The following is a 24,044-nucleotide window of genomic DNA, read 5'->3' on the forward strand; positions in this document are numbered from 1 at the left end:
CGGTCGAATTAGTATGCTGCAGTATTCAAAGAACAGACAAAACACATGCGGAAAAAAAGTGAAACAGTTTAAGAGGTTTATTTGCCCAAATTGTAAATTGCACGGATATACATCTCTTGCTATAGAAAACATCCAAATGTTTCAAATGTGTATTACAAATTTAAGCTTGCTTTTTTTTTTTTTTTTGCCATTTCTAGAAATAAACAAACAAACATGGGAAGGGGTAAAAACTAAAATTTACCAAATTAAAAACATTTCCCCAGCAGACAAACTCTTTTTTTGGCTACAGCAGCAGATTGCTTAGCCAACTGAAATTACAAACGCAATAATGTTCACTCAATACAAAGAAAAAAAAAAAGAATAAAGCAATATTTACAAATACCATACAATAGCACTAAACCCAACCCAAGCATGTTTGTAAATCTCAAAGTCCTTAAAAAAGAAAAAAAAAAAAAAAAAAAAAAATCTAATCTTCAGAGGTCCACTGGAATCTCTTATCCTGGCCTGTCACTCAAATCCTCAATAAACTAGTTGTTCATGTTCTTAAATGCCTGGTACAGAAAATACAGCATCCAGATTCACTTACAGCTGTCAAAGGATGACTTATTGCAATCCCCGAAAATAAAAAATAGCATTTGCTTGTCATCGTTTTGTTTATTTGCAAATGAGAAAGGCCCAATTTTCTTGATAGGAAAAACTTCATTTACTGTGCCCATAACAAGTATGGCTATGTACAAATACTGAAGAGGTTATAACTCGTGTCAGAGGCTGGGTTGTGGGTTACCATCTTAATTTAGTTAGAAGAACCATTTCTTGCCAGGGCATTGGAATCAGAGAACATACCAGTTACCCTCAAAACTGTTTATATACATAAACACACAACAAATAACAGTACCCCACTCTTAAATAAAACATCTCCATTACATTCCTTGAGCTGGTGTGTGAAAAAACCTTTAAAGTGGTTGACATTATAGGGCGATGGCTGAAATGAAGAGAGGAAAACTGAAAGAACACTGGGCTTGTGAGCTTGCCATTTCATCATAAGTGCACTGAATTGTGGGGTAACTCACATCTATCATATTTAAAACATCTCAAAACATCTTAAAAGGAAAACAGCTCTTTGGAGCACCAAATAAAACAGTGGTTAGAAAAAAAAAAAAAAAAAAAAGTCAGCTTTAAACAACATGTAACCATTATTAACAAATGAGAAACGTTTTGGTGCCCAATCTGCGTAACACAAATGCAAGCTTTTTCCGCGAGAACTTTGCGAGCAATTAACTGATGAGCTAGTTCTTATTATACAGTACAACATTGGATGTTTTAAATTCTCTTAACAGCTAACTCAAATTCATCTGCTGGTTCCTTGGCTTCATCACAAGCACAAAACAGCAATGGGAAGCGTTCTTATAACAGGACAAAAATAAATAGTCCATTTTCACCTTTAACCTCCTGACCCTCATCAGGTGCAGGGAAGAGTGGCGCATGAACACTTTGCGAACAAGTAGCGAGTGCACGACCTGCAGGTTCCATGCAGCGACATTCAAAATGGCTTCATTGTTCCTTAAAACACCACATTTTTTGAACCGAAAAAGCTAAAACAAACACCAAAGCAAAAAAGGAGGGAGCAAGTAAAAGGAGCGACTGGAGAGAAAAGACGCTATTAGAAGGTACAGATGGAGAGCAAGAAAACAGACATTCTTCAGAGTGCAATTATTTGGTCCCCTGTACCTCCCGAAACAAATCTGTGAAACGTAGATTCTTTGGCTCATTTACGAAAAAGAAAATGGCACCTGGTGCTCTCAATCTCCTCTATTACCCTACCTTTTAATTACAAAATTGGTGCATCCTAATGATGCCCCATAATGACTACAAGCCAACAGTAGAGCACTAAGCCCTTTTCGGTGATCAGCATTGTGTCAGGAGGAATTTAGAGTGTGCATCACCAAGTACGCATTTTGTTTGCCTAAAACACCATAAAACCTGCCAAGTGAATTTATAGAGGGAGGAACTAATAAACCCGAAAGTGCAGGGGAATACAGATACAGAAGAAAAGAATCTGGGTGGCTTGGTGGGTGTAGATGTGTTACAGTGGGGTGAGCTCCCTCTGGTGGTGGGCAGAGCGCTTACACCCCTCAGCTCATGGCTCAGTTCACAGCATTTCTGGCAGTCTGTGGGCTCGGCCTGACTCGGCTCTGGCTCAGTCCGAGTCGGAACATGACGAGTCATCAGAGCTGGAGGCGCTGCTGCTGCTTTCCGATTTATTCTCCTTATCCTCCACCTCTTCGTCGTCTATGTCTTCCTCATTCTGGAAGTGAAATGGCAAGTGGTTTTTATTATTTGAACAGAACAGATTAGGGTTTCCCCATCCTTTTTTGTCTACCGAACAGCTTTGACCTAAACAATTTACCTGAAGTACCCTGTGAGATTTTAAGTAATGCTAACTGTTTGATAAATATGGATCTAAACAATTTAATCACCACAACTAATGTAATAACTTTTGAATTAGATAATGTCATTCTTCTGTTTTGATTAAAATATAAAAATAAAAAAAAATGTCATGTGCTCTTTACGGTTAAGTGCAAAATAGACATCATCATGTGATTGGCATGCAATAATTCCTACATCATCATCGTCTTCATCATCGTCATCGTCACTGTCTTCACCAGAGGAAGATTCATCGTCGGAATCTTTCTCTTCCTCCTCATCGTCGTCATCCTCCTCCTCTTCTTCATCCTCCTTTGGAATCGAGAAGGAAACAAACAACAAACATGTCAAACATGCTACAGATCAGCATATCACTATTCACTGTTAAAGATGTACAACCCCAGTTCTGAAAAAGTTGGGACAGTATGAAAAATGCTTTTTTCTCCCCAATTTGGAATGCCCAATTCCCAATATGCTCTAGTTCCTAGTGGTGGCGTAGTGACTCGCCTCAATCCGGGTGGCAGCGGACGAATCTCAGTTGCCTCCGTGTCTGAGACAGTCAATCCGTGCATCTAATCACATGGCTTGTTGAGCGAGTTACCACGGAGACATGGCGCGTGTGGAGGCTTCACGCTATTCTCTGCGGCATCTACGCACAACTCATAACACCTCCCACTGAGAGCGAACCACATTATAGCGACCAAGTGGTGGTTACCCCATGTGACTCTACCCTCCCTAGCAACCAGGCAAATTTGGTTGCTTAGGAAGCCTGACTAGAGTCACTCAGCACGCCCTGGATTCGAACTCGTGACTCCAGGTGTGGTAGTCAGTGTCTTTACTCGCTGAGCTACCCAGGCCCCCCTAAAAGGAGTGATTTGTAAATTATATTCACCCTTTTATGTATAGGAAGCACTACAACAACACATTATATGATGTTTTACCTTGTGAATTTCATTGTTTTTTTGAAAATGTACAGTAATTTCAAATCAGATGATTGTAACATGCTCCAATTTCTTCTAATAACACTTAAGCATTTAGGCACTGAAGACACAAGTTTGTTAAGTTTAGAAAGTGGAATTTTCCCCCATTCAACCATTATGCAGGTCTTTGGCTGCACAATTGTACGGGGTCTTCGTTACCATATGATGTGCTTCATAATGCATCACACATTCTCAATTGGAGACAGGTCAGGACTGCAGACAGGCCAATCTAGCACCCACGCTCTCTGCTTACACAGCCATGCACTGGTAATCCAGCCAGTATGTGGTTTGAAGTTGTCCTGCTGGAAAATGCAGGGACATCCCTGGAAAAGACGGTGCTGGATGGCAGTATATGCTGCTCCAAAATTTGTACATATCTGTCTGCATTAATAATGTCCTCACAGATGTGCGAGTTACCCATGACATGGGCACTGACACACCCCTGGCCCATACAGACACTGGCTTTTGGACCTGATGCTGATAAGTCCATTTCCTCTTTGGCCCGAGAACATGACGTCTGTGTTTTTCAAAAACTATTTGAAATGTGGACTCGTCTGCCCAAAAAACACGGTTCCACTGTTCTACTCGCCATCTAAGAAGAGACCAAGCCCAGAGAAGTCGGCAGCGCTTCTGGACAGTGTTGATGTAAGGCTTCTGCTTTGCATAGTAAAGTCTTATTTTGCATCTGTGGATGCAGCAGCGAATGGAGTTGACTAACAAAGGTTTGCTAAAGTAATCCCAAGCCCATGTTTATGATATCCATTACAGATGAATTGATGTTTTTTAAGACAGTGACGTCTGAGGGATCAGAGATCATGCGCATTCAGAAGTGGTCTTCGTCTTGCCTTTTATGCACCGAGATCTGACCAGATTCCTTGAATCTTTTAAATATATTGTGCACTGTAGAGGGTGAAATGCCCAAAATCCTTCCAATTTGTCTTTGGGGAACACTGTTCTCAAAGTGCTGGATTATTTGCTGAAGCATATGTTGGCAAATTGACAAGTCTCAACTGATCCTTGCTCTTGAAGGACTAGGCTGTTTTTGGAGGCTTCTTATATACTATGACACTATGCATAACCTGTTTAACATCTCCTGTTTCACATTGTCTTGTTATTTCAATTCGTCAAATTGTTATTAGTCTTAAATTGCCACCGTCTCAACATTTTTGGAGCGTGTTGCAATCATCTGATTTGAAATTACTATACATTCAAAAAAATAAAATAAAAAAAATGAAATTCACAAGGTAAAACATAATATAATGTTTAGTTGTAGTGCTTTCAATATAGCAAAAGGTTAATATAATTTACAAATCACTCCTTTTTGTTTTTATTAGCATTTCTTATACTGTCTCAACATTTTTGGAATTGGGGTTGTACATACTGGTTGATACAGAACTCCAAGAGGAAATCCCAGAAAAGACATTGCAGATAGTCCTCTATTCCAGATACAAATAAGCAGAGATCAAACTCACCGATATTTTGGCCTTGGCTTTCACTTTAGCATTGGTGCCACCTGGTTTTGCTGTGCTCCTCCGTTTCTGAGGGAAAAAAGTAAAATAAACCACTGTGCTCATCAACTTGAACCAGGAAATTTTTAAAAAATATCTTCTTTTTTTAATCTGAAATTGTGTTATTAAAGTCTATTTTGAGACAACAGAAAATGCAATACTGTGTACATTCACATTTATGACTTACCAGAGAATTATATTCTTTATACACAGCTTTCTCTTGTGCTGATAAACTCTGTGAGGGGGGAAATTATTTTATCATCAATTAATTGTATACAAGTTTAAATGTTCAGTAAATCATCAGACAGGTCACAGAAATGATACAGTAGCTCTTCCCAAAAAATCCTAGTGAGCTGCCTTGCTGCCTACATAGGCAGCTGCCTTCATTATTGACTGCAACAGAGCAAACAATGTGATACACTAATAAACAAAAATATACAGCACAGACAATTATTGGATAAAAAAATTAAACTTGGATCAAACTTAATTTTGACTGATACCTTTCATTTGAATGAAAAGTCTATTTATAGTCAAAAATTGAATCTGCAAAGGATACATGCAATGCTGCCTTAGAATTTGGACAAAACAAGGTACCTTCGAAGGCAGCACTATGTTGATTAATTCCTTTTGGAACAGTCTTTGTTATGGGAACGTGTCTACAATGTCATAAAATGCTGTCTAGGTGGGCGGCTCATTAGGTTTTGGAAACAGAGCTAGCATATGTATAACATTTATGCCCAAGTAAATTAGAACTTAAAGCTGAAGTATGTAACTTTTTCGATGTTTAAATACTTTCTTCTATACCAGCTTAATATGAAGAAACAACTTTTCAGAAAGCGGTTTTGAATTTTTTTTGTTTTTGGAATTCCGATTGGTGGCACAGAAATTACATACTTCAGCTGAAAAGCACTATTGTCTTTATATTGAGCCATTTCAGTTTTCTTTTTCCATTTGTACAGTGTCGAACAGATAACTGAATTAATAATTATGTACCGCAAGCCATTGCTCCATCAGCACTTTGTACTGCCTCTGTTTTTCCTCTGCCATCTTTTTGTAACGATCCTTCTCTTTCTGAGTGAGTCGCTGCCAGCGGCCTCCGATTTCACCCATCCGCTCCTTCATGGGCAGATGGTTCAGCTCACCATTTGACAACATTTCCTGAGAGAACTTTTGATAACCATTCCTGCGGGCACAGGAGCACAGAACACAGTGAGAAAGAGCAGGAGGACAAGAAATACACATTTACATTTTCTCATAGAGGTGCAGGTGTGAGATTAGAGAATTGTGGAAAACCAGTGCACAAAAGAAAAAAAGATCATTAAAACTATTGCACTTACGAGGGTGGTTTCTTAGGTTCCCCTTCAAATTTCATTTTCTTCCCTGGGGTAATGACTGGAGGAGGAGATCGCATCTCACTCAGCTCTCTCTGTGAAAGATAGCAGAGACAATTTAACCGTTGAAAAAAGGTCATTTTATTGCACAGAGTAAGTCCTGAGTATCACTTAAATTATATTTTGAGCTCTGGAGTCAAAAAGTGTTACATCATTAAAGAGAGGTACTTCAATGCAGTAAAATGCAACAATCTAGCCACATTGTCATTAGGAAAAAAAACAAAAAAACAATGGCTACAACCACCAGTGTCCTAAAGGGGTTCTTTTCAGACAACTTTTTACAATGGTTTGATAGCAGCCAAACAAAAAATGTCTTTGAAATTAGGTTTTGGACTTACCTCGTATCTTTTCTGGTCCTCTGCAGCCTTCTTGATCCACACAATCTTCTCTTTCTTCTCCATGGTGTTCCAGGTGGCCTCCATGGCCTTCTGAGCTTTAATCCGATCATTCTGAGAAACCGATGAAGAGGGGGAAATCAGCCGAGAAATTAAAATTGGGTAAAGTTGGGCGGTATGATGGTATATACAGTAGAAATGTCTCAACTGGACATTTCATTAATTTGTTATGAAAGATATGAAGTACCTTTCATTTAGCACTTAATTCACTGGATTTTCCAATAAAAAGGCATTGATTGTTGAATATTATTGAATAAATAAACAACTGTTGTTTCATTACATTTCCAGCAAAAAAAAGTGACATTGTGATACTGTGATATAAAATTACTCATACCATAAGATTTTTATTAATTTATAGAATTATAACTACATACCTTAAACCGGGCGAGATAGTCTCCAATGACGCTCTGTTGCCAGATTTCCTGAGCCGTTTTGGGCGTTTCTGGTCGCTTTCCTTTCTCCTCACTCTGCCTCTCAGAGTCTGCCTTCAGCGTCATTTCCAGATTTTTATATTTCTCCTATTGGATGATAAGAATATAACCATTAAAGTAGTCAATACAAATCAACAGTGTGATATTGTGACATGAAAAACCCTTGAAATCCTTCTCTGAATCACTGTGATTACCTTCTTCTTATCAGAAAGCTCGTTCCACATACGGGCCAGTAGTCTGGTGAGCTCCATTTCAGACAGATCGGGCCTTTCCTGTTGAAGTTTAGGGCGCTTCTCCTCCGAGAAAATGAACATTGCAGAAACAGGAAGCTTGGGTTTCTCTGCAGACTGTTGGGGTACAAGAGAGAAGAAAGAATAGTACGATGTGAGGGTGAAAGCATTAGTATACCGAAGTTACTAGTAATTTAAATTGTTACTAGTCACTAAACTGTTACTAGTTACTAGTTTCTGTAAGCCGATTCTGAATCAATCCATAAAGTAACATGATTGGCAGGTGAACTGACCTTTGCTTTGGAGCTCTTCTTTTTGGAAGCAGGAGTGCCGCCACCTGCCTTTTTAAAGCTGCTCATCTTCTGTTCTGCCAGTATTCTCTGCTGTTCCTCCTCTGAGATACTCTACAATACACAGATACCATGTTTAAAATGCAAGCCGAGCAGCAAACAATACACGCATAGAGCTTAGTGTCTGTTGTAGAAATGTATACTTACTAATAAGAAGCGATTCATCTCAACCTCGTATTCTTTCTTTTTCTGAGTAGAGAAAAAAGAAACAAAATATAAAAGACTAACTCAAAATGTCCACACCATCCGGTCAATCCATTTACACAGGGACAGAAAGTTAAGTGCAAAAATTATGTACTGTTTGTTACTGACCAGTTCACAGCGTTTTTGGTATGCATCCTTCTCACTCTGTTTGAGGACTTTCCAGCGCTGGCTGCACATGACCATACGCTCCGTACTGGGAACGTCTTTCATACTGGACATCAGTTCAGCACAGAACATTGAGTAACCATTACTGAGAGAAAGGGAGAGAATAAGAGACAAATGACAAACTTACTACACTTACTGTGCAATACACAAGGTAAGAAAGATCCATGAAAGGGTGAATCTCTTGAAACCATGTCATCTCATCTCCAAATCAAAGAAACAATATTTAGCATGCATTAAGACTTTTCTAGGACCATTAAAATGTTTTAGCATTGTGACATTTTCATGACAATGAAGATCATTACACACCCAAATAAAAAAAAACTGTATACACTGCCTGGCCAAAAAAAAAAAAAAAGTTGCAAACTCTAATATTTCGTCGGACCGCCTTTAGCTTTGATTTACGGTGTGCATTCGTCGTGGCACTGTTTCGTCAACCTTATACAACATCACAACACTTATTTCTGTCCAGAGTTGCATTCATTTTTGGCCGAGATATTGTATTGATGACGGTAGAGTCTAACCACTCCATAAAGTCATCTCCAGCACATCCCAAAGACTTTCAATGGGGTTAAGGTCAGGACTCTGTGGTGGCCAATTCATGTGTGAAAATGATTCTTCATGCTCCCTGAACCACTTTCACAATTTGAGCCTGATAAATCAGGTGTTGTCGTCCTGGAATATGCCCGTGCCGTCAGGGAAGAAAAAGTCCATTGATGCAATAACCTGGTCATTCAGAATATTCAGGTAGTCAGCTGACTTCATTTTATTGCTGCATAATGTTGCTGAGCCTAGACCTGACCAATTGAGGCAACCCCAGATCATAACACTGCCTAAATCCAAATGGCGACTTTTTTTTTGGCCAGGCAGTGTTTATATATATATATTAAATTACAAATAAACTAAAGTAAATGGTCTGAATGAAAAGGGAAAAAAAAGAAACATGCTTACTGTAAAATATCCAGACATTTTAATTCACTAGTGTATGTCTTTTTTATTTTTTTATTTCCATTGTTCTCAATGGTGATTCTTATCAGACTGTCATCACTCATCTTTTAAATAATACAGTATTTAAACAGTACAAATGTATTGTTTTATTTAATATTTGATTTAAATGTAATATTTCATTTTTGAAATCAGTAATAATTAAAGATATTAAAACAAATACTACCATGACATTTAAAAATAAATTACTTTTTAAATATTACATTTAATTTATCTCTTTGTCACATCTCAACCACTGCATGGACAGGCTGCATCTTTGTAAAGTTTCAAGCTATGTGAAGTAATTTGACATTGATGCAACTCAAATTTGATTTGAATGTTATGTTCTAAAACATTCATGCCTGTCCTATTGAAGCTACAAAACAAAACCCTTACGATGGTGGTTTGTCTGGCCGCCCGTCAAACTTATCCTTTAGGTGTCTCTCTGCTTTAGTCAGAGTAGATTTGACAATGTCCTCCTCTGTGATGTTCATCTCTGGGTGCTGTTGAATGAGCTCACGCATCTTCTCCTAGACAAGGGAACAAAGGAACCTTTAAAAAAAAAAAAAAAAGAAGAAAAAAAACTCAATTTGGCAAAAATGCTCTGTAAATTGAAAGCGTCTTTACCTCATACTCTTTTTTCTGTTCAAGTGACTTCATGATCCATTTCATCCTCTTCTTGTCCGAGAGCTGTGGCCACTGCTTCCCAAGACTATCCTTGATGTCTTTGGTGGTCGCCTAATAATGCAAAAACACGAGTGTTAGAGTTCCCTCTCAGTTTAATGGTACTAATGTGTATAAAGGAGCCAGCAACAAGTCGTTTACAGGTGTGCGTGCATAGATCTTACATCTGGATGTGCTTTGAGATAGGCCTTCTTCTCATGGCAATACCACAGCTGCTGGGGTGTCTTGGGCTTCTCTGGAACATTGGACTTCTTGTTGCCATTCTCTACAAGGTCTGGATGGTCCTTCCTAATCAGACAAACATAAATGAACATGTTTTTAAGGAAATGGATGTGATCAATCCATTTCATTTCATCAATGCAATTATTCCACTTTTACAAATCTAAATGTAATTGTAGGGTAAATAATTAACTTACTTGAACTTCATCATGTTGAGCACGAAAGACTCTTTTTCTCTGAGAAAATCTTTCACATATTTTTCCTTTTGACAAAAAGGGTTGGTCAAAACAAATTGGTTAGTCAAAACAATGCAGGTTTTGCTGACAGATCTAGAAAGGTACCTCTCAAAACAACGGGTGATCCAGACCAAATACAAAATATTTTCTTCTTTTCAAAAGGGGCAAAAATGCAAAAAAACATCTGAAATCCTTTGAACACCAAATACACCCGCAATCACTTTTAGGTAATATACCATGTCAGTACTCCCATAATATCAAAAATTCCCATTTTAAATATCCATATGAATCCCTCTTTTGTTGTTTTTAATAAATATTAGTCAGTGCTTCAGCAAAGGTGTCTTCATTTTAAAGTAAAACTGAACCACTACATTCAATTTTGTTCCACTCACTTTTTTACGCTCTGGCAGCTCCCTGTATTTTTTCGAAAGGATTTTTGTGAGATCAAGGTTGCTCATCTCTGGGTGTAGTTTAGCATACTTGGCTCGTTTTTCCATAAAAAAACGGAAATATGGTGTCAATGGCTTTTTGGGAAAGTCCGGGTGTTTCTGTGATAAGGTCAAATAGTATAAATAGTTAAGAAAGTCATTCAAGTCAGGCTAATAAAAAATAGATTTAGCTATAGTTGCATAAAACAGAAAAACTCTGTCACTCTCAACCCCAGGTTTTATGATTAACTGATAAGATTGCCTACCTTCAGTTTCTTTCCTTTGTAGGGATTTTTGATGTAGTCCTGGGCATCCACAATCAGCTCAGTGAGTGTGCGGAATTTGCGTATCTGCGCAAGGAACATTTTTTTTTTTTTGTTATCTGCGCCTATGTTTAACTCCATTAAAAACTCATATTGCATAGCTTGTCACACACAACATACCCAATAAAACCACTGCATGAATGCAATTATATATAGTGTAATTGTAGTATATTTTGATCATTACTTCTCACACCAAGTCCCCCCCCCCCCCCCCAAAAAAAGAAAGAAAAATACACCACTTTATTTATAATGCATGTTTCACTAGATATTACAATCTTCAACTCATATTCCGTTGGTTACGAACTAGCATACCTCGCGTGAAACTTCCAGCCATTTCTGTTTGCACATCTCTCCAGAGAATGTGTTAAAAGCCACTTTCTCCCAGTCCAGATGGGACTCGGATGTCTTGTACTTGGCTTGATCCTTTTCAGGCAGGTTCCCCTTCATGGCATCCAACAGCTTCAACAGATCATCCTGCTCCCAAACTGTAGCAATAAAACAAAATATGGTGTAAAAAAAAAAAAAACTCTCAAACCAAGAAAACATCACATTATTTAAAGTACTTTAAATTATATGCTCCTTACCGGGGTCTGCAGCGGTGGAGTTCATTTCTCCATTCATTGCTTGGAATTACTCTGGTGAAAAATTATAATTTAATGTTAAATATGAATTACGAATAAAATAAATAAAGGACAGCTTAAACTCCTACTTATATACAGTTGAAGTCATAATTTTACATACACCTTAGCCAAATACATTTAAACTCTATATTTCTGCTAAACCTATTTTCATCCTCTGGCTGAAACGCTCCGATTTACCTCCTGTCTCTTTAAAGCCCCCCTTTCCGAAAAGCTCATCCTGCTCTGATTGGGCAGCTGGTTTGGAAGAACAAGCTGATCGACCCGAACCACCTTCGCAAGCACGAATTGAGCAGGACGTTTCACAGTGGTAAGTTTTAATTTTGTAGCTTTCTTACACGTACATTGTTGATTATTGTGAACCTAACAAAACTTCAAGTAAAAGACACATAGTGCATATAAGTTAGTCATCTTTTGCTGGAATTCGTGTAGCCACATTTTTTTTCACCAGAGCTATGAATGGAGAACAAAGGCTTACTCCAGGTTGGATATTACCGGGGGTATTAGAGAGTTAGTGATCAAGTTATCCGTGGGCTACCGTGGATAGCGGCCGTAACATTACAGCTTGTAATAATCATACAATTATATAAGACTCTTGAGATCAACCATTTTGTTACACAGTTTTAGGTAAAAGCCGGCCCACAGCTGAATAGTAAACCCTTACCAAAACAATAACATTACATAGCAAGTTAGCCGAGCACTACCGTGGATTGCAGACATAAAATTACCATTTGTACAAATAAATCCATCTCCACACTTGATCACTATTCCACAATTGTAGGTAAAAGTGGGCCCGCAGCTGATTAGCAAAACTATTTCAACACAATAACATTAGCTAGCAGGTTAGCAGAAGCCTACAGCTGTGCACTGGGTGTACACCGTATCTACAACACAAAACTCTGCATTTGAACTCTCGGTAGCAGATAAATCCATAAATAATCAAACATACTTACAGGTTGTAATTCTGAAGCGCCAGATTATCCCAACAATGTGGGAACTGCACCATCTTTCAGGAGTAACCGTCTTGAAAATCCGGCATTGGTTGCGGTTGTACTGCTAAATAATTAAAATAAATTTTAACCACTGATTCTTCAATTCGTCTGCCTTTGGTTTTGCTTTTGCAGTGAAGAAAACAGCATCTTCTCAACATAGCAACAACACTAACCCAACTCATCCTGGAGGGCAGGCCAAAATAGCCCTTAGGCGGGCATTATACAAATGTGTTACATAGTGACGCAGATACTTTATGGAAGAAATGGCTGGAATACAAACCAGGCGTTTCGTGTAGTTCAGGAGCAGTGTTGTCTGTGGGAGAGAATAACTCCCTTTTGTGTGGACTTTGTCCTTTGTAACTTTGCAGACCTTTTACATACACAAACAGCTATGTTACACACTAAAGGAAAGGTAAAATCCCCAAAAGCATAATAGGGCCTCTTCGCACCAATCTACGTTCATCTCTAGGAGACAGAATGCGCCCTTCTGAGCAGTATGATGGCTGCGTGGTCCCGTGGTGTTTATACTTGCGTACTATTGTTTGTACAGATGAACATGGTACCTTCGGGCGCTTGGAAATTGCTCCCAAGGATGAACCAGACTTGTGGAGGTCCACAATTGGAGGTCTTGGCTGATTTCTTTTGATTTTCCCATAACGTCAAGCAAAGAGGCACTGAGTTTGAAGGTAGGCCTTAAAATACATCCACAGGTACACCTCCAATTCAGTACACCTCCTATCAGAAGCTAATTGGCTAACTGTCTAAAGGCTTGACATCACTGTCTGGAATTTTCCAAGCTGCTTAAAAGCACAGTTAACTTAGTGTATGTAAATTTCTGACCCACTGGAATTGTGACATAGTCAATTAAAAGTGAAACAATCTGTCTGTAAACAATTGTTGGAAAAATTACTTGTGTCATGCACAAAGCAGATGTCCTAAATGACATGCCAAAACTATAGTTTGCTACTATTAAATCTGTGGAGTGGTTAAAAAAAAAAAAGAGTTTTAATGACTTCAACCTAAGTGTATGTAAACTTCTGACTTCGACTGTAGAGCTGTTCATGTTGTCCAAAATAGAGGTCGACCGATTTATCGGTTTTGCCGATTAATCGGCACTGATAACAGATTTCTGGAACTATCGGTTATCTGCAAAAATCCACACTGATAGTTTTTCCCCATTGTGTCTGGTGCTGGAGCAGCTGGGAAGGGTCCACTGTCCTTAAAAAGTACGAGAGTGGCCTCTCTAGAGGCGAAATAAAAACTATCATTTCACTAATGCCTTGTGGTGTTTGTTTTGACATGAGACTACACTCTGCATGGAGCGGAACTTTAGATGTGGATTTAAAACATCAACAATGAAAAGGTATGCATACAGTACACTACAGTACATGTTGTCATATCATTATAAAGAAACTAATTTGTTGACTAAATGCTGCATTATTAGAGAACAGCAGTATGTTTGCCAAAAAGGCTGAGGGGATGCTAACATTAAAGATAACCTCAAGCGGTTAGAACAATGTGACAAAAATAGACACAAGTTCACCCCAAATGTTTAAATGTCACGATTGTTACCATCTACAGCATTAGTTTATATCCATGAGGTCACGTTTATGCATTCATTAGCCAGCTAAGTTGCATATTTAAACTAGTAACGTGAGAAAGCAAATTAATATCTTCATGCAGCCGAGAGAAACGTATAAACAAATCAAAAACACATCTGATTTCAATTAAAAAATGTATCCTCACTGTAATATGATGACTTCAGATCAATCGAATACTTGCAGTAAAAAAGGCTAGACACAGTGCAACAAATACAGTTTAACAGAAAACAGGTGTCTCAATATGCTTTTAAAGCTCTTTTTAAAACAAAAAGCAATGTGGTATTTCGCAGTTATTATGAAGCTTGAGTCTGGAGTAGTAGGGATCAGTGCAAGTGTAACACCATGTGAACGGTCTATTGAAGCGTTTCCCCCCTCATTTTACTTTTGACTTAACATATGAGAATATGGACCGACTAAAACTTTTTATTTATGTATTTTATGCACGTTAGTTGAAAACGAAATGCTCTTTTTTTTTTAACAGCCTGAATAGGAATGCTCTATGCAATAATATAACAGTGCTGAATGGTGTATGTATTTATCGCGCCCTCCTGTGGACAAAGAAAACAACGTCAATTTAAAAATCAGCTGACTTTAAAATTTTAATATTAGTTCATGTAAATTAATATTTATTTCATTTTAAAAAGTACAACACATTTTCATGGTTCAGTCAGTACTGTTTATTTTTGTAATAAAGTTCAGCACTATTTTACTTTGTTATTTTTTCATTCAGTATCAATTTAAAAAACTATCAGTTAATTAATCGATTATTGGCAGGTACTGCTCAACTTAGTTATCGGTAAAATCCACTATCGGTCGACCTTTAGCCCAAAAACCCAGAAAAGTATTTGCATCTTTGAGCATTATATTCCCTCAAAATTTCCCTATGGGTTTTTATAATGGCAGTTTTGAATTTACAAGTAAAATAAGGTCTGTGGTAAACATTACTTGAAAATACTTGGACGTTTTGTTCTACAACATTAATTACACACAGTCATACCCCAAAGTGAATTCTGAATTCTGAAACACCGTGTTTTAAAAAAGGTATGTTGGGACTACAAAGGTTTTCCATTTCATCAGACACGTTCACTCACATGTTTGTGGTATTTGTAGTCCTTATCTAGCAACATGTTAGGCCGGCACAAGTCTAGCTGATTTTTCCAGTGATTTTCAGGTTTGACCTTCATTTACATAATTGCCAGCCAGGTGGAGGGAGACGAACCTCTTTGTTCATCTGTCGACCTGGGGCCTCCTTGCTAAGTTAATGGCTTCAAACTGAAAAAGCACATCAGGCTTGCTTGAAAAAAATGTTGCAGAGGCGAGCTCTTGTGTTTTTGTCAAGTGACCAATGAGCCTTTTTCTTTTACTGAAGAACTGAAAAGACGTCAAGCTGATCTGAACGTTTTCATCTGTGATCGCACTCAGCTGCATATTATCACAAACGCTGATTGTAATCCAAAGATTCTGTCACCGAGCATTTTTCTCCTACACTAAAATGACTAACAAAACCAGAAAGCGGAGACACTACAGTTTGTGTTTATTGAATGTAATTTCTTTACTCACTGAAAGCTGCATACGAGTTCACTAGGGGTGTAACGGTTCTCGGTAAAAAACCAAACCGTTCGGTTCGCCACCCACGGTTCAGGAAGCATTGGCACCATGGTCGGTTCACCTCACGTTTAATGACGCATCTGGAGCACAAGTTTTGGTCAAGAAAACAAAGCGTCAAACAGACAGGCACAGTTACAACCTCCGCTAATGCACCTGAATGGATCTGTAAATGGATACGCTCCACTTGTGTTTCACGCGGGTCAACTGGATGACATCACTGTTCTGCAAGAGTTGTGTGTAGTTGAAAATGGCAAGTGGAGAAAACGAAATGCTGATAGAGAAGCCCCCTGCATTTCTCCTTTCTGGGAACATTTTCTTTTTGCAGTCAATTACAACAGAGATGGTTAAAAGACATTTACAAAACAGGCACTGTTTGCAGACACCACTCGACACGAGGGCTGTATACTGGTAATATATGTCAATAATGTGCATGAGGGTTTGTTGAAAACGTGCAAGCAAGTTCTTCCTGTTTTCTTGAGCCGCTGTAATCTATCACAAGCTTCAATAATGCGCTTTGCTTAATGGCATTAAGATGCCGTTATAGTAATACATTGATACATGATTAATCATTTATGCCGACATCACCCAGGGAAAGAGCCGCAGGTGAGCTGAAACTGCACACACTCCCTTCCATTTTTAATCAGGCACTCAGTGCGAATTCGGACAGACATGAAACAATAACTAAAGTGCTTGGGGTGTTCATGTGGGATTTCCATGTACGATTAAAATACTCAAGCAGCATTATCACAACATCCCTTCTCGTGTGCATTCTAATAGCAAGTTTATTCCTTTATATGATGTACAGCTTCCGAATATTGAATATGTTGAGATGAGTTTGAAGTGCACTTTATGTTGATGCATGTAGCATATTAGTGCAGGTATTAAGTTAAAATGTTGATTTAGTAATTAGAGAAAATGTTTGGGTTTTTTTTAGTTAAGGACCCTGACAAAAATTAACCATGGTTTTACTATAGTAATACTGTATTGACCATGACTGCTGTCACCATGGTTTTCTGAACAAAAATCATGGTTTTGATACAATTAACCATAGTTTTATAACAGTAATACTGTAGTTTCTCTATATAGTAACCATGATTTTACTATATATTGTAACCATGACAGTAACCATGTTTATATTGTGGTTACTATGATTTTCCTACAAATGCCATGGTTAAACTATGGTTACTGTGTAAAACCATGATTGTTATTTAAGGGCAAACCTGTTGAAGTGTTTGACAAATAGATTATTCTTTGGATTTGGCAGTAATAATGTTTTTTTTTTAAAGCAAATACTGAACCATACCAAAACCGTGATACAAACCGAACCGTGAGAAATTCTAACCATTTTTTTTTTTTAGCGTTCACAAACGCGTCCTTCGGCAAGCATTAAGGGGATAAATTCACAATCACACACTTACACGAGTTAAAGTTACTCCATGAATGACATCTTAAATATCTCTTTTACAATTATGTTCATGCAGTACTCCTGTTATTTCAGCGAGCGCCACATGACGAGGATTCAGAGAGAGAAAGTTGCAGTGAGTTGGTATGTTTGTCACGCCTCCACATTTTTGTATCAGCACTGTCCAACTTAAGAGAGTGAGATCTCATCAAAATAGTCTGCAAGTGTGACACCCTTCGCCAAAATAGAGTTGTTTGGAGTCTGCTAATGTGAAGCCAGCTTTAGCAAAATAATTTTTTTAAAACACAGCGGCTTCCAAATTCACATTCGAGATGTGACGTGTAATTTATATTTTAGAACAAAACGTCCAAGTATCTTTGTGTAATGTTTGCCACAGACCTTATTTTACTCATAAATTCAAAAAATGCATTATAAAAAACCTAGAAAATTTGACTTAGCCTTCCGGGTCCATCTACAATAGACATCACAGCTAAACAGCTCTATTGCTTTATCACTATTCTGTATGCAAGGGGACCCCAAACTTTTTAGACAGCCGATCCCCTTTGACCTAAATGATTTACTTGAGTACCCCCTGATATTTTAAGCAATGTTAACCTTTTGAAATATAATACATTTTTACATCTTTGCACTTTATTTTTTCTTATTATTATTATTATTATATTTTAATGAAACTTAATAACATTTATGTTCTTTTCCTATTAATATCTATACAATGTATTTTATTTAATTCACCATTAGCATTTCTGTCCCAATCAGAGATCACACTACAGTCACTAAAATATCATTTCTGTTTTAATTTTCCTGAAAATTCTTATAAACGTATGCCATTCCATTTGTGCATGCACATTTGATATCTTGACATGAAAAAACTCAAAATGTATTCCTGGGTGAAAGTGACTCAAAATGATGGAGGGGGTCACAAATAGTACTTCCAAAGATATTCAGAATGCCTGCGTGGGTATGCACATTCAGAAGTTCCTAATTAGTTAGGAACACAAGCAATTCTATTTTATTCATTCTTTTAAATAGTATATTAATTTAATTGTTTAATTTATTTAAAATATAAGGTTTTTTTTTTTCGGACGTAAAGTTTAATGAGTAGCATCTATGCGTAAATCAGGAATTGCCGCTTGAATAATGGGATTAAATCCCAGCCCGACACATAATGGTTGATGTTCATTACACCGCCCCTAAACGTTTACGCTCCATAGTGAGACAGAGCCCATTGCTTGTGACGGTTTCAAATCTCAAATAACTCTGCATCGACACAAGCAAGCGCAGTCAATCCGTGCAATCTTCCATTTTGTCTACCGAACTAAGACTCGAAACGGCTTCTCTCCCACATAACGCTCTTTTTCCGGCTAACATTTCATCCGCTCGGTCGAAACTGGAGTATATTTGCGGCGGACGAGTGGATACTGGGAGGTACTACAGAAGGAGGAAGGAGCTTTTTGGACGATAAGCGCGACGGACCAGCTGACCACGGATTGGGATCTGCTTTCGGGTGGAACAGCCAGTGATCATCATGAGTGACTGCAATAGCATGCAGCACCAGAGTCTGCCTCCAAACCAACGGGGCGCGAGTCTCCGCTTCCGCCATGGACACATTCTGGGTCGCACCCTCCAAACAAAGCGACTTCATCACGAGTTTCTCCGTCCTCGAATACAAATGCATGAATTCAGCACACACGCGGAGGGCTATTCATAATCGGATGCCTTTTCGCAAATGTGTGAACTGGGTGAATTTTAGTCACAAAACGTCTCGAGTGTTTTCCAGGCGCGAGGCGTGTGTAATGGCGGCGCTCGAGCCAGCAGAGTCCAGCTTTAAAACAGACCCAGGCTGAAGCTCTGGGGGCATTTAGACCCTCCTGACATGATTATGGAACAGCCGATGGCGTGATAATCAGACCATGCCTCGGCAGAATGGCGGTTTATTGCCACAGAAATGCCTAGAGTACACCACAGCCAACTATAGTGTTTAACTCACTTTCAGAGAGTCAACTGTGTACATTTAATGAGGTTTTGATCAGGAAAAACGGACCAAACTGGCCAACAGTGCACGTTTACTGTTTTATATTCTTATTTGAACGCCGTAACGGTTTACCCAATTTCATTTTAAGCTCAACAGGTTTGATTGCAATGCCACGTACGCTAATGTAGAAATATCCATCAAGAAATGAGACCTAAATAGTCTTAAGAACGATACAACGACGCATGACTTCACCAGAGCAAACCGGCTACAACCGGCATTGAAATCCCCCTCCAGCGCTGGTGATAGCCGAAGAAAGAGACGTTTAAAAATAACCCCAAATTGGTCTAAATGACTGGTAATCATATGCATATTAACATAAACTGGTTGTCATAGAAAAAGCCCCCTTACCGTTAGGAAAACTGCTTGTTTACCTCGACTGGCGAGGAATACGGGGTGCAAGCAAGCTGTTCGCAGCCGTATGGCAGCTGGGTCTTCAAACGCATGATTAATATAAATGAAAGAGATATATGGTTAAAAATCACCCAGTACGCGGTCAATAAAGCGCGGGATTATAACTGATGTGAAATGGAACCATCTTTTGATCAAATGTATCGTTTTGCTCCAACTATTCACAATGGAACAATGTAACAGCCGAGAGTGAGAACGCTTCACTGGCGTGACGACTGTTCTAGAGCCGCCATGCTACCGTCCATCGTGCTGCAAGCCTAATTCCCCCTCAACCGACCGAAAAACAGCTTAAATGCTAAACCTAGGCTCGGAACTTACCCGGTTTGCCCCTCAAACACAGATATAACCGATAAGCCGGCAGCTGCTATCACGAACTTTGTTTTCACGTTGGCGCGAGCGAAAACAAGCCCGCACGGTGAGATTTATAAGCGAGCTCCGTGATGGCGAACCAGAGGTGGCTGGTTCTTCCCCTCACGAGCCTCATGGAGTCCTGACTCGGAAATAAAGACGCGCAGTTGCCCTAGTCGCGCTTAATTATGCTAGCGGGCACTGGAGTTAGATTCAGGCGCAGAAACGGAACGCTTCACCAGATTGAGGTGGATATTCAGCGGGTGTTTTCCCCCGAGCCACAGGACGCGAAATTCGGGTACGGCGACCTCGGAATGTACCCCAAGTCAACACGAATTTAAACGCGGCTTCTTCCTTTTTAAAAAAAGATCCACAAAAGCTAAACAAACACATTTATAGTCGTCGCGATGTTTTGATTTTTGTATCTTTTTTTTTTTTTTTTTTTTAAGTTTATTTACCAAACGGTTGATGGCGTGAGGCGCTGGTTAGACCTTACCTGTCGCTGCCTGTGTGTGGAACTGGTTGTGGAACAAGGGGAGGGTTGAATGTTAGCCAGCACTGCGCCGCCGGTCCAGGGCACGGGCGCTCCTGTCCCCGCAGAGCTGAGAGACTTCCCCCCGCCTCCATCTCTCTCGCTCTCCTTCCAGTCAGCGCGCAGCTCTCTCGATCCTCTCATTTCTCTTTCCAAAGAGACATCCGCATTTTCAATCTCTCCCCTGCTTGCCGCTCTCATCACGGATGGCTCGCCGGGTTTCGCTTCCATTTGGATTAGTGCTATCACGAGCTGCCCTCAAACCAAGCAAGAACGTGCACCAACCCGTGCAGGTTTTGAATAACTTTGTGTTCAGAATGATGATAGAGTTTTAATTAAAAAAAATAAATAAATAAAAAAAAGTGAATGTTATTAATCAGTTTTCAGTGTGCTGCTTTTTTTTTCTCTCAAGGAAACGTGTAGCAGAATGCATGCATATAGTCACATTCCCAAATTGTATGCATGCTGTCAAAGAGTGGACTGTTGTGGACTTTAAAGATCGTTTCTGCAGTTTCAGTCTGACAGCGCGACATCGTTATTGTCAAGTTAAATAATTAAACTCCACCTTGCCTGTTTGTGGGCGTCACCTGTGACGTCCAATCAAGACGTTGTGATTTGGTGAAAACATGATTTTCCAACGAGCGCACAGATTCGTTTAAACGTCAAAGCAGTGACGTGCTCATTCCATTGGAATGCCGCAATCCAGCGCGCGCACTCACTGTCCTGCAACGACGGAGAAGGTGCAGACCAAGTCAAAGTACGGAGAGTAAGGATCATTTACAATTCGATTATTGTAGACGTTTTAAAGATTTTTAATAAGCATCATAACAGTCCAAATATCCCACTATTCAATCATACTCAAAACAGGGTTCCCGCGGATTCTTAAAAAGGCTTAAAATGTCTTAAATTCGGTTTTCCAAAAAAGTCTTATTTTTTTTATTTAACAAGGTCTTAAATTTGGGGGCGGAGAGACCGGAATCGTGATATAACCTAATATGAGTATCAAACGTCAAAATAATACGATTTATTACAGTAAATAAGTGCACGTGCTGCGTCCTTCAAAGTGAAAACACACTGTTGTATTTTCTCCAAGCACGCGGGGGCTTGTGAGTGTTTTCAGCTGTTGCAGTAGAGCAGTTCACAATCATTAAGCCATATGGAAAATGTATGACAAGCTATCACTTATGATCAGCTGTTGTTGATGATGATGATGTAGTGTTGATGAAATATAACAATGGTTACTTTTAATTGTTTACATTGTAATACATTGTAGGTAGGGCTGGGCGTTTTTTTTTCCCCTTCAGATTTTTCCGATTAATTCGAATTTGCGATTATATAAAATATTGCAAACGCTATAGTTAGATACGTTGTAAATCCACCAAAGGCTGAATAAGGAAGAGAAAAAGAATACATAGTGCTGGTCTTAATGCCGCTCCTGATCTGATCAGCTGCACGTGCGGCGCGCTCCAAATGAACATGACAGGTTAACAACACGGAGACTGATATAGAAGACAGCGGTAATATTCCCAGTACGATTGTACACAGTATGATTGTAGCTCAGCTTCGTCCATCATGCATGTATACACCTGCTTAAGACCATAACTGGCCTCGGCGTGCGCATGTTGATGAACGGTCTCGTTTCTTTTCTTTTTACCCATAATAAAGCGTTAGTTAAGTGACAGTTCTGGGCGCTTCATTTAAAATCACGGAGAGGCTATATACAGGTGCATCTCAATAAATTAGAATGTCGTGGAAAAGTTCATTTATTTCAGTAATTCAACTCAAGTTGTGAAACTCGTGTATTAAATAAATTCAATGCACACAGACTGAAGTAGTTTAAGTCTTTGGTTCTTTTAATTGTGATGATTTTGGCTCACATTTAACAAAAACCCACCAATTCACTATCTCAACAAATTAGAATATGGTGACATGCCAATCAGCTAATCAACTCAAAACACCTGCAAAGATTTCCTGAGCCTTCAAAATGGTCTCTCAGTTTGGTTCACTAGGCTACACAATCATGGGGAAGACTGCTGATCTGACAGTTGTCCAGAAGACAATCATTGACACCCTTCACAAGGAGGGTAAGCCACAAACATTCATTGCCAAAGAAGCTGGCTGTTCACAGAGTGCTGTATCCAAGCATGTTAACAGAAAGTTGAGTGGAAAGAAAAAGTGTGGAAGAAAAAGATGCACAACCAACCGAGAGAACCGCAGCCTTATGATTGTCAAGCAAAATCGATTCAAGAATTTGGGTGAACTTCACAAGGAATGGACTGAGGCTGGGGTCAAGGCATCAAGAGCCACCACACACAGACGTGTCAAGGAATTTGGCTACAGTTGTCATATTCCTCTTGTTAAGCCACTCCTGAACCACAGACAACATCAGAGGCGTCTTACCTGGGCTAAGGAGAAGAAGAACTGGACTGTTGCCCAGTGGTCCAAAGTCCTCTTTTCAGATGAGAGCAAGTTTTGTATTTCATTTGGAAACCAAGGTCCTAGAGTCTGGAGGAAGGGTGGAGAAGCTCATAGCCCAAGTTGCTTGAAGTCCAGTGTTAAGTTTCCACAGTCTGTGATGATTTGGGGTGCAATGTCATCTGCTGGTGTTGGTCCATTGTGTTTTTTGAAAACCAAAGTCACTGCACCCGTTTACCAAGAAATTTTGGAGCACTTCATGCTTCCTTCTGCTGACCAGCTTTTTAAAGATGCTGATTTCATTTTCCAGCAGGATTTGGCACCTGCCCACACTGCCAAAAGCACCAAAAGTTGGTTAAATGACTATGGTGTTGGTGTGCTTGACTGGCCAGCAAACTCACCAGACCTGAACCCCATAGAGAATGTATGGGGTATTGTCAAGAGGAAAATGAGAAACAAGAGACCAAAAAATGCAGATGAGCTGAAGGCCACTGTCAAAGAAACCTGGGCTTCCATACCACCTCAGCAGTGCCACAAACTGATCACCTCCATGCCACACCGAATTGAGGCAGTAATTAAAGCAAAAGGAGCCCCTACCAAGTATTGAGTACATATACAGTAAATGAACATACTTTCCAGAAGGCCAACAATTCACTAAAAATGTTTTTTTTTATTGGTCTTATGATGTATTCTAATTTTGAGATAGTGAATTGGTGGGTTTTTGTTAAATGTGAGCCAAAATCATCACAATTAAAAGAACCAAAGACTTAAACTACTTCAGTCTGTGTGCATTGAATTTATTTAATACACGAGTTTCAGAATTTGAGTTGAATTACTGAAATAAATGAACTTTTCCACGACATTCTAATTTATTGAGATGCACCTGTATATTATAGGAGAATCAAACATCCACAGCTCCTCCTGCCGTGATGATTCAGATAGATAGCTAATTATTGCTTTGTTCTGTGACGCGTTTCAAGTGTAACTAACATTTGGCAAGTGATAATTTTGACAAACTTTGCTAGTTGAATTATGATAAATTATTTCACATTGCTGCGCTGCTCAGCATGACCCGCTAGAGGGCGCTTCTCTGTCTGC

The 24,044-nt window shown here is 39.1% G+C and overlaps 1 protein-coding gene across 5 annotated transcripts; it reads right to left on the bottom strand.

Moving 5' to 3' along the window:
* Nucleotides 1–54: 54 nt before the first annotated feature.
* On the bottom strand, nucleotides 55–22,213 carry LOC127450483 (nucleolar transcription factor 1-like). 5 transcript variants are annotated; one of them, XM_051714631.1, is made up of 22 exons: nucleotides 20,496–22,213; nucleotides 12,541–12,643; nucleotides 11,534–11,584; nucleotides 11,262–11,434; nucleotides 10,893–10,976; nucleotides 10,591–10,746; nucleotides 10,160–10,224; nucleotides 9,908–10,031; nucleotides 9,687–9,797; nucleotides 9,456–9,589; nucleotides 8,022–8,163; nucleotides 7,857–7,898; nucleotides 7,653–7,763; nucleotides 7,324–7,476; nucleotides 7,073–7,216; nucleotides 6,642–6,752; nucleotides 6,250–6,338; nucleotides 5,906–6,095; nucleotides 5,100–5,147; nucleotides 4,877–4,942; nucleotides 2,623–2,736; nucleotides 55–2,305 (listed from the first exon to the last, which is right to left on the bottom strand). In XM_051714631.1, the coding sequence occupies exons 3-22, from the start codon at nucleotides 11,568–11,570 to the stop codon at nucleotides 2,198–2,200; spliced, it is 2,202 nt and encodes a 733-aa protein (XP_051570591.1). In that variant the 5' UTR covers nucleotides 11,571–11,584; nucleotides 12,541–12,643; nucleotides 20,496–22,213; the 3' UTR covers nucleotides 55–2,197. The 5 variants fall into 5 exon arrangements, with proteins under 5 accessions (XP_051570591.1, XP_051570588.1, XP_051570590.1 ...); XM_051714628.1 differs by lacking the exon at nucleotides 12,541–12,643; XM_051714630.1 differs by lacking the exon at nucleotides 12,541–12,643 and having other exon boundaries at nucleotides 19,970–22,213.
* Nucleotides 22,214–24,044: the final 1,831 nt, after the last annotated feature.

The sequence above is a fragment of the Myxocyprinus asiaticus genome, chromosome 13 (assembly GCF_019703515.2).
Source record: "Myxocyprinus asiaticus isolate MX2 ecotype Aquarium Trade chromosome 13, UBuf_Myxa_2, whole genome shotgun sequence".
Lineage (NCBI taxonomy): Eukaryota > Metazoa > Chordata > Actinopteri > Cypriniformes > Catostomidae > Myxocyprinus > Myxocyprinus asiaticus.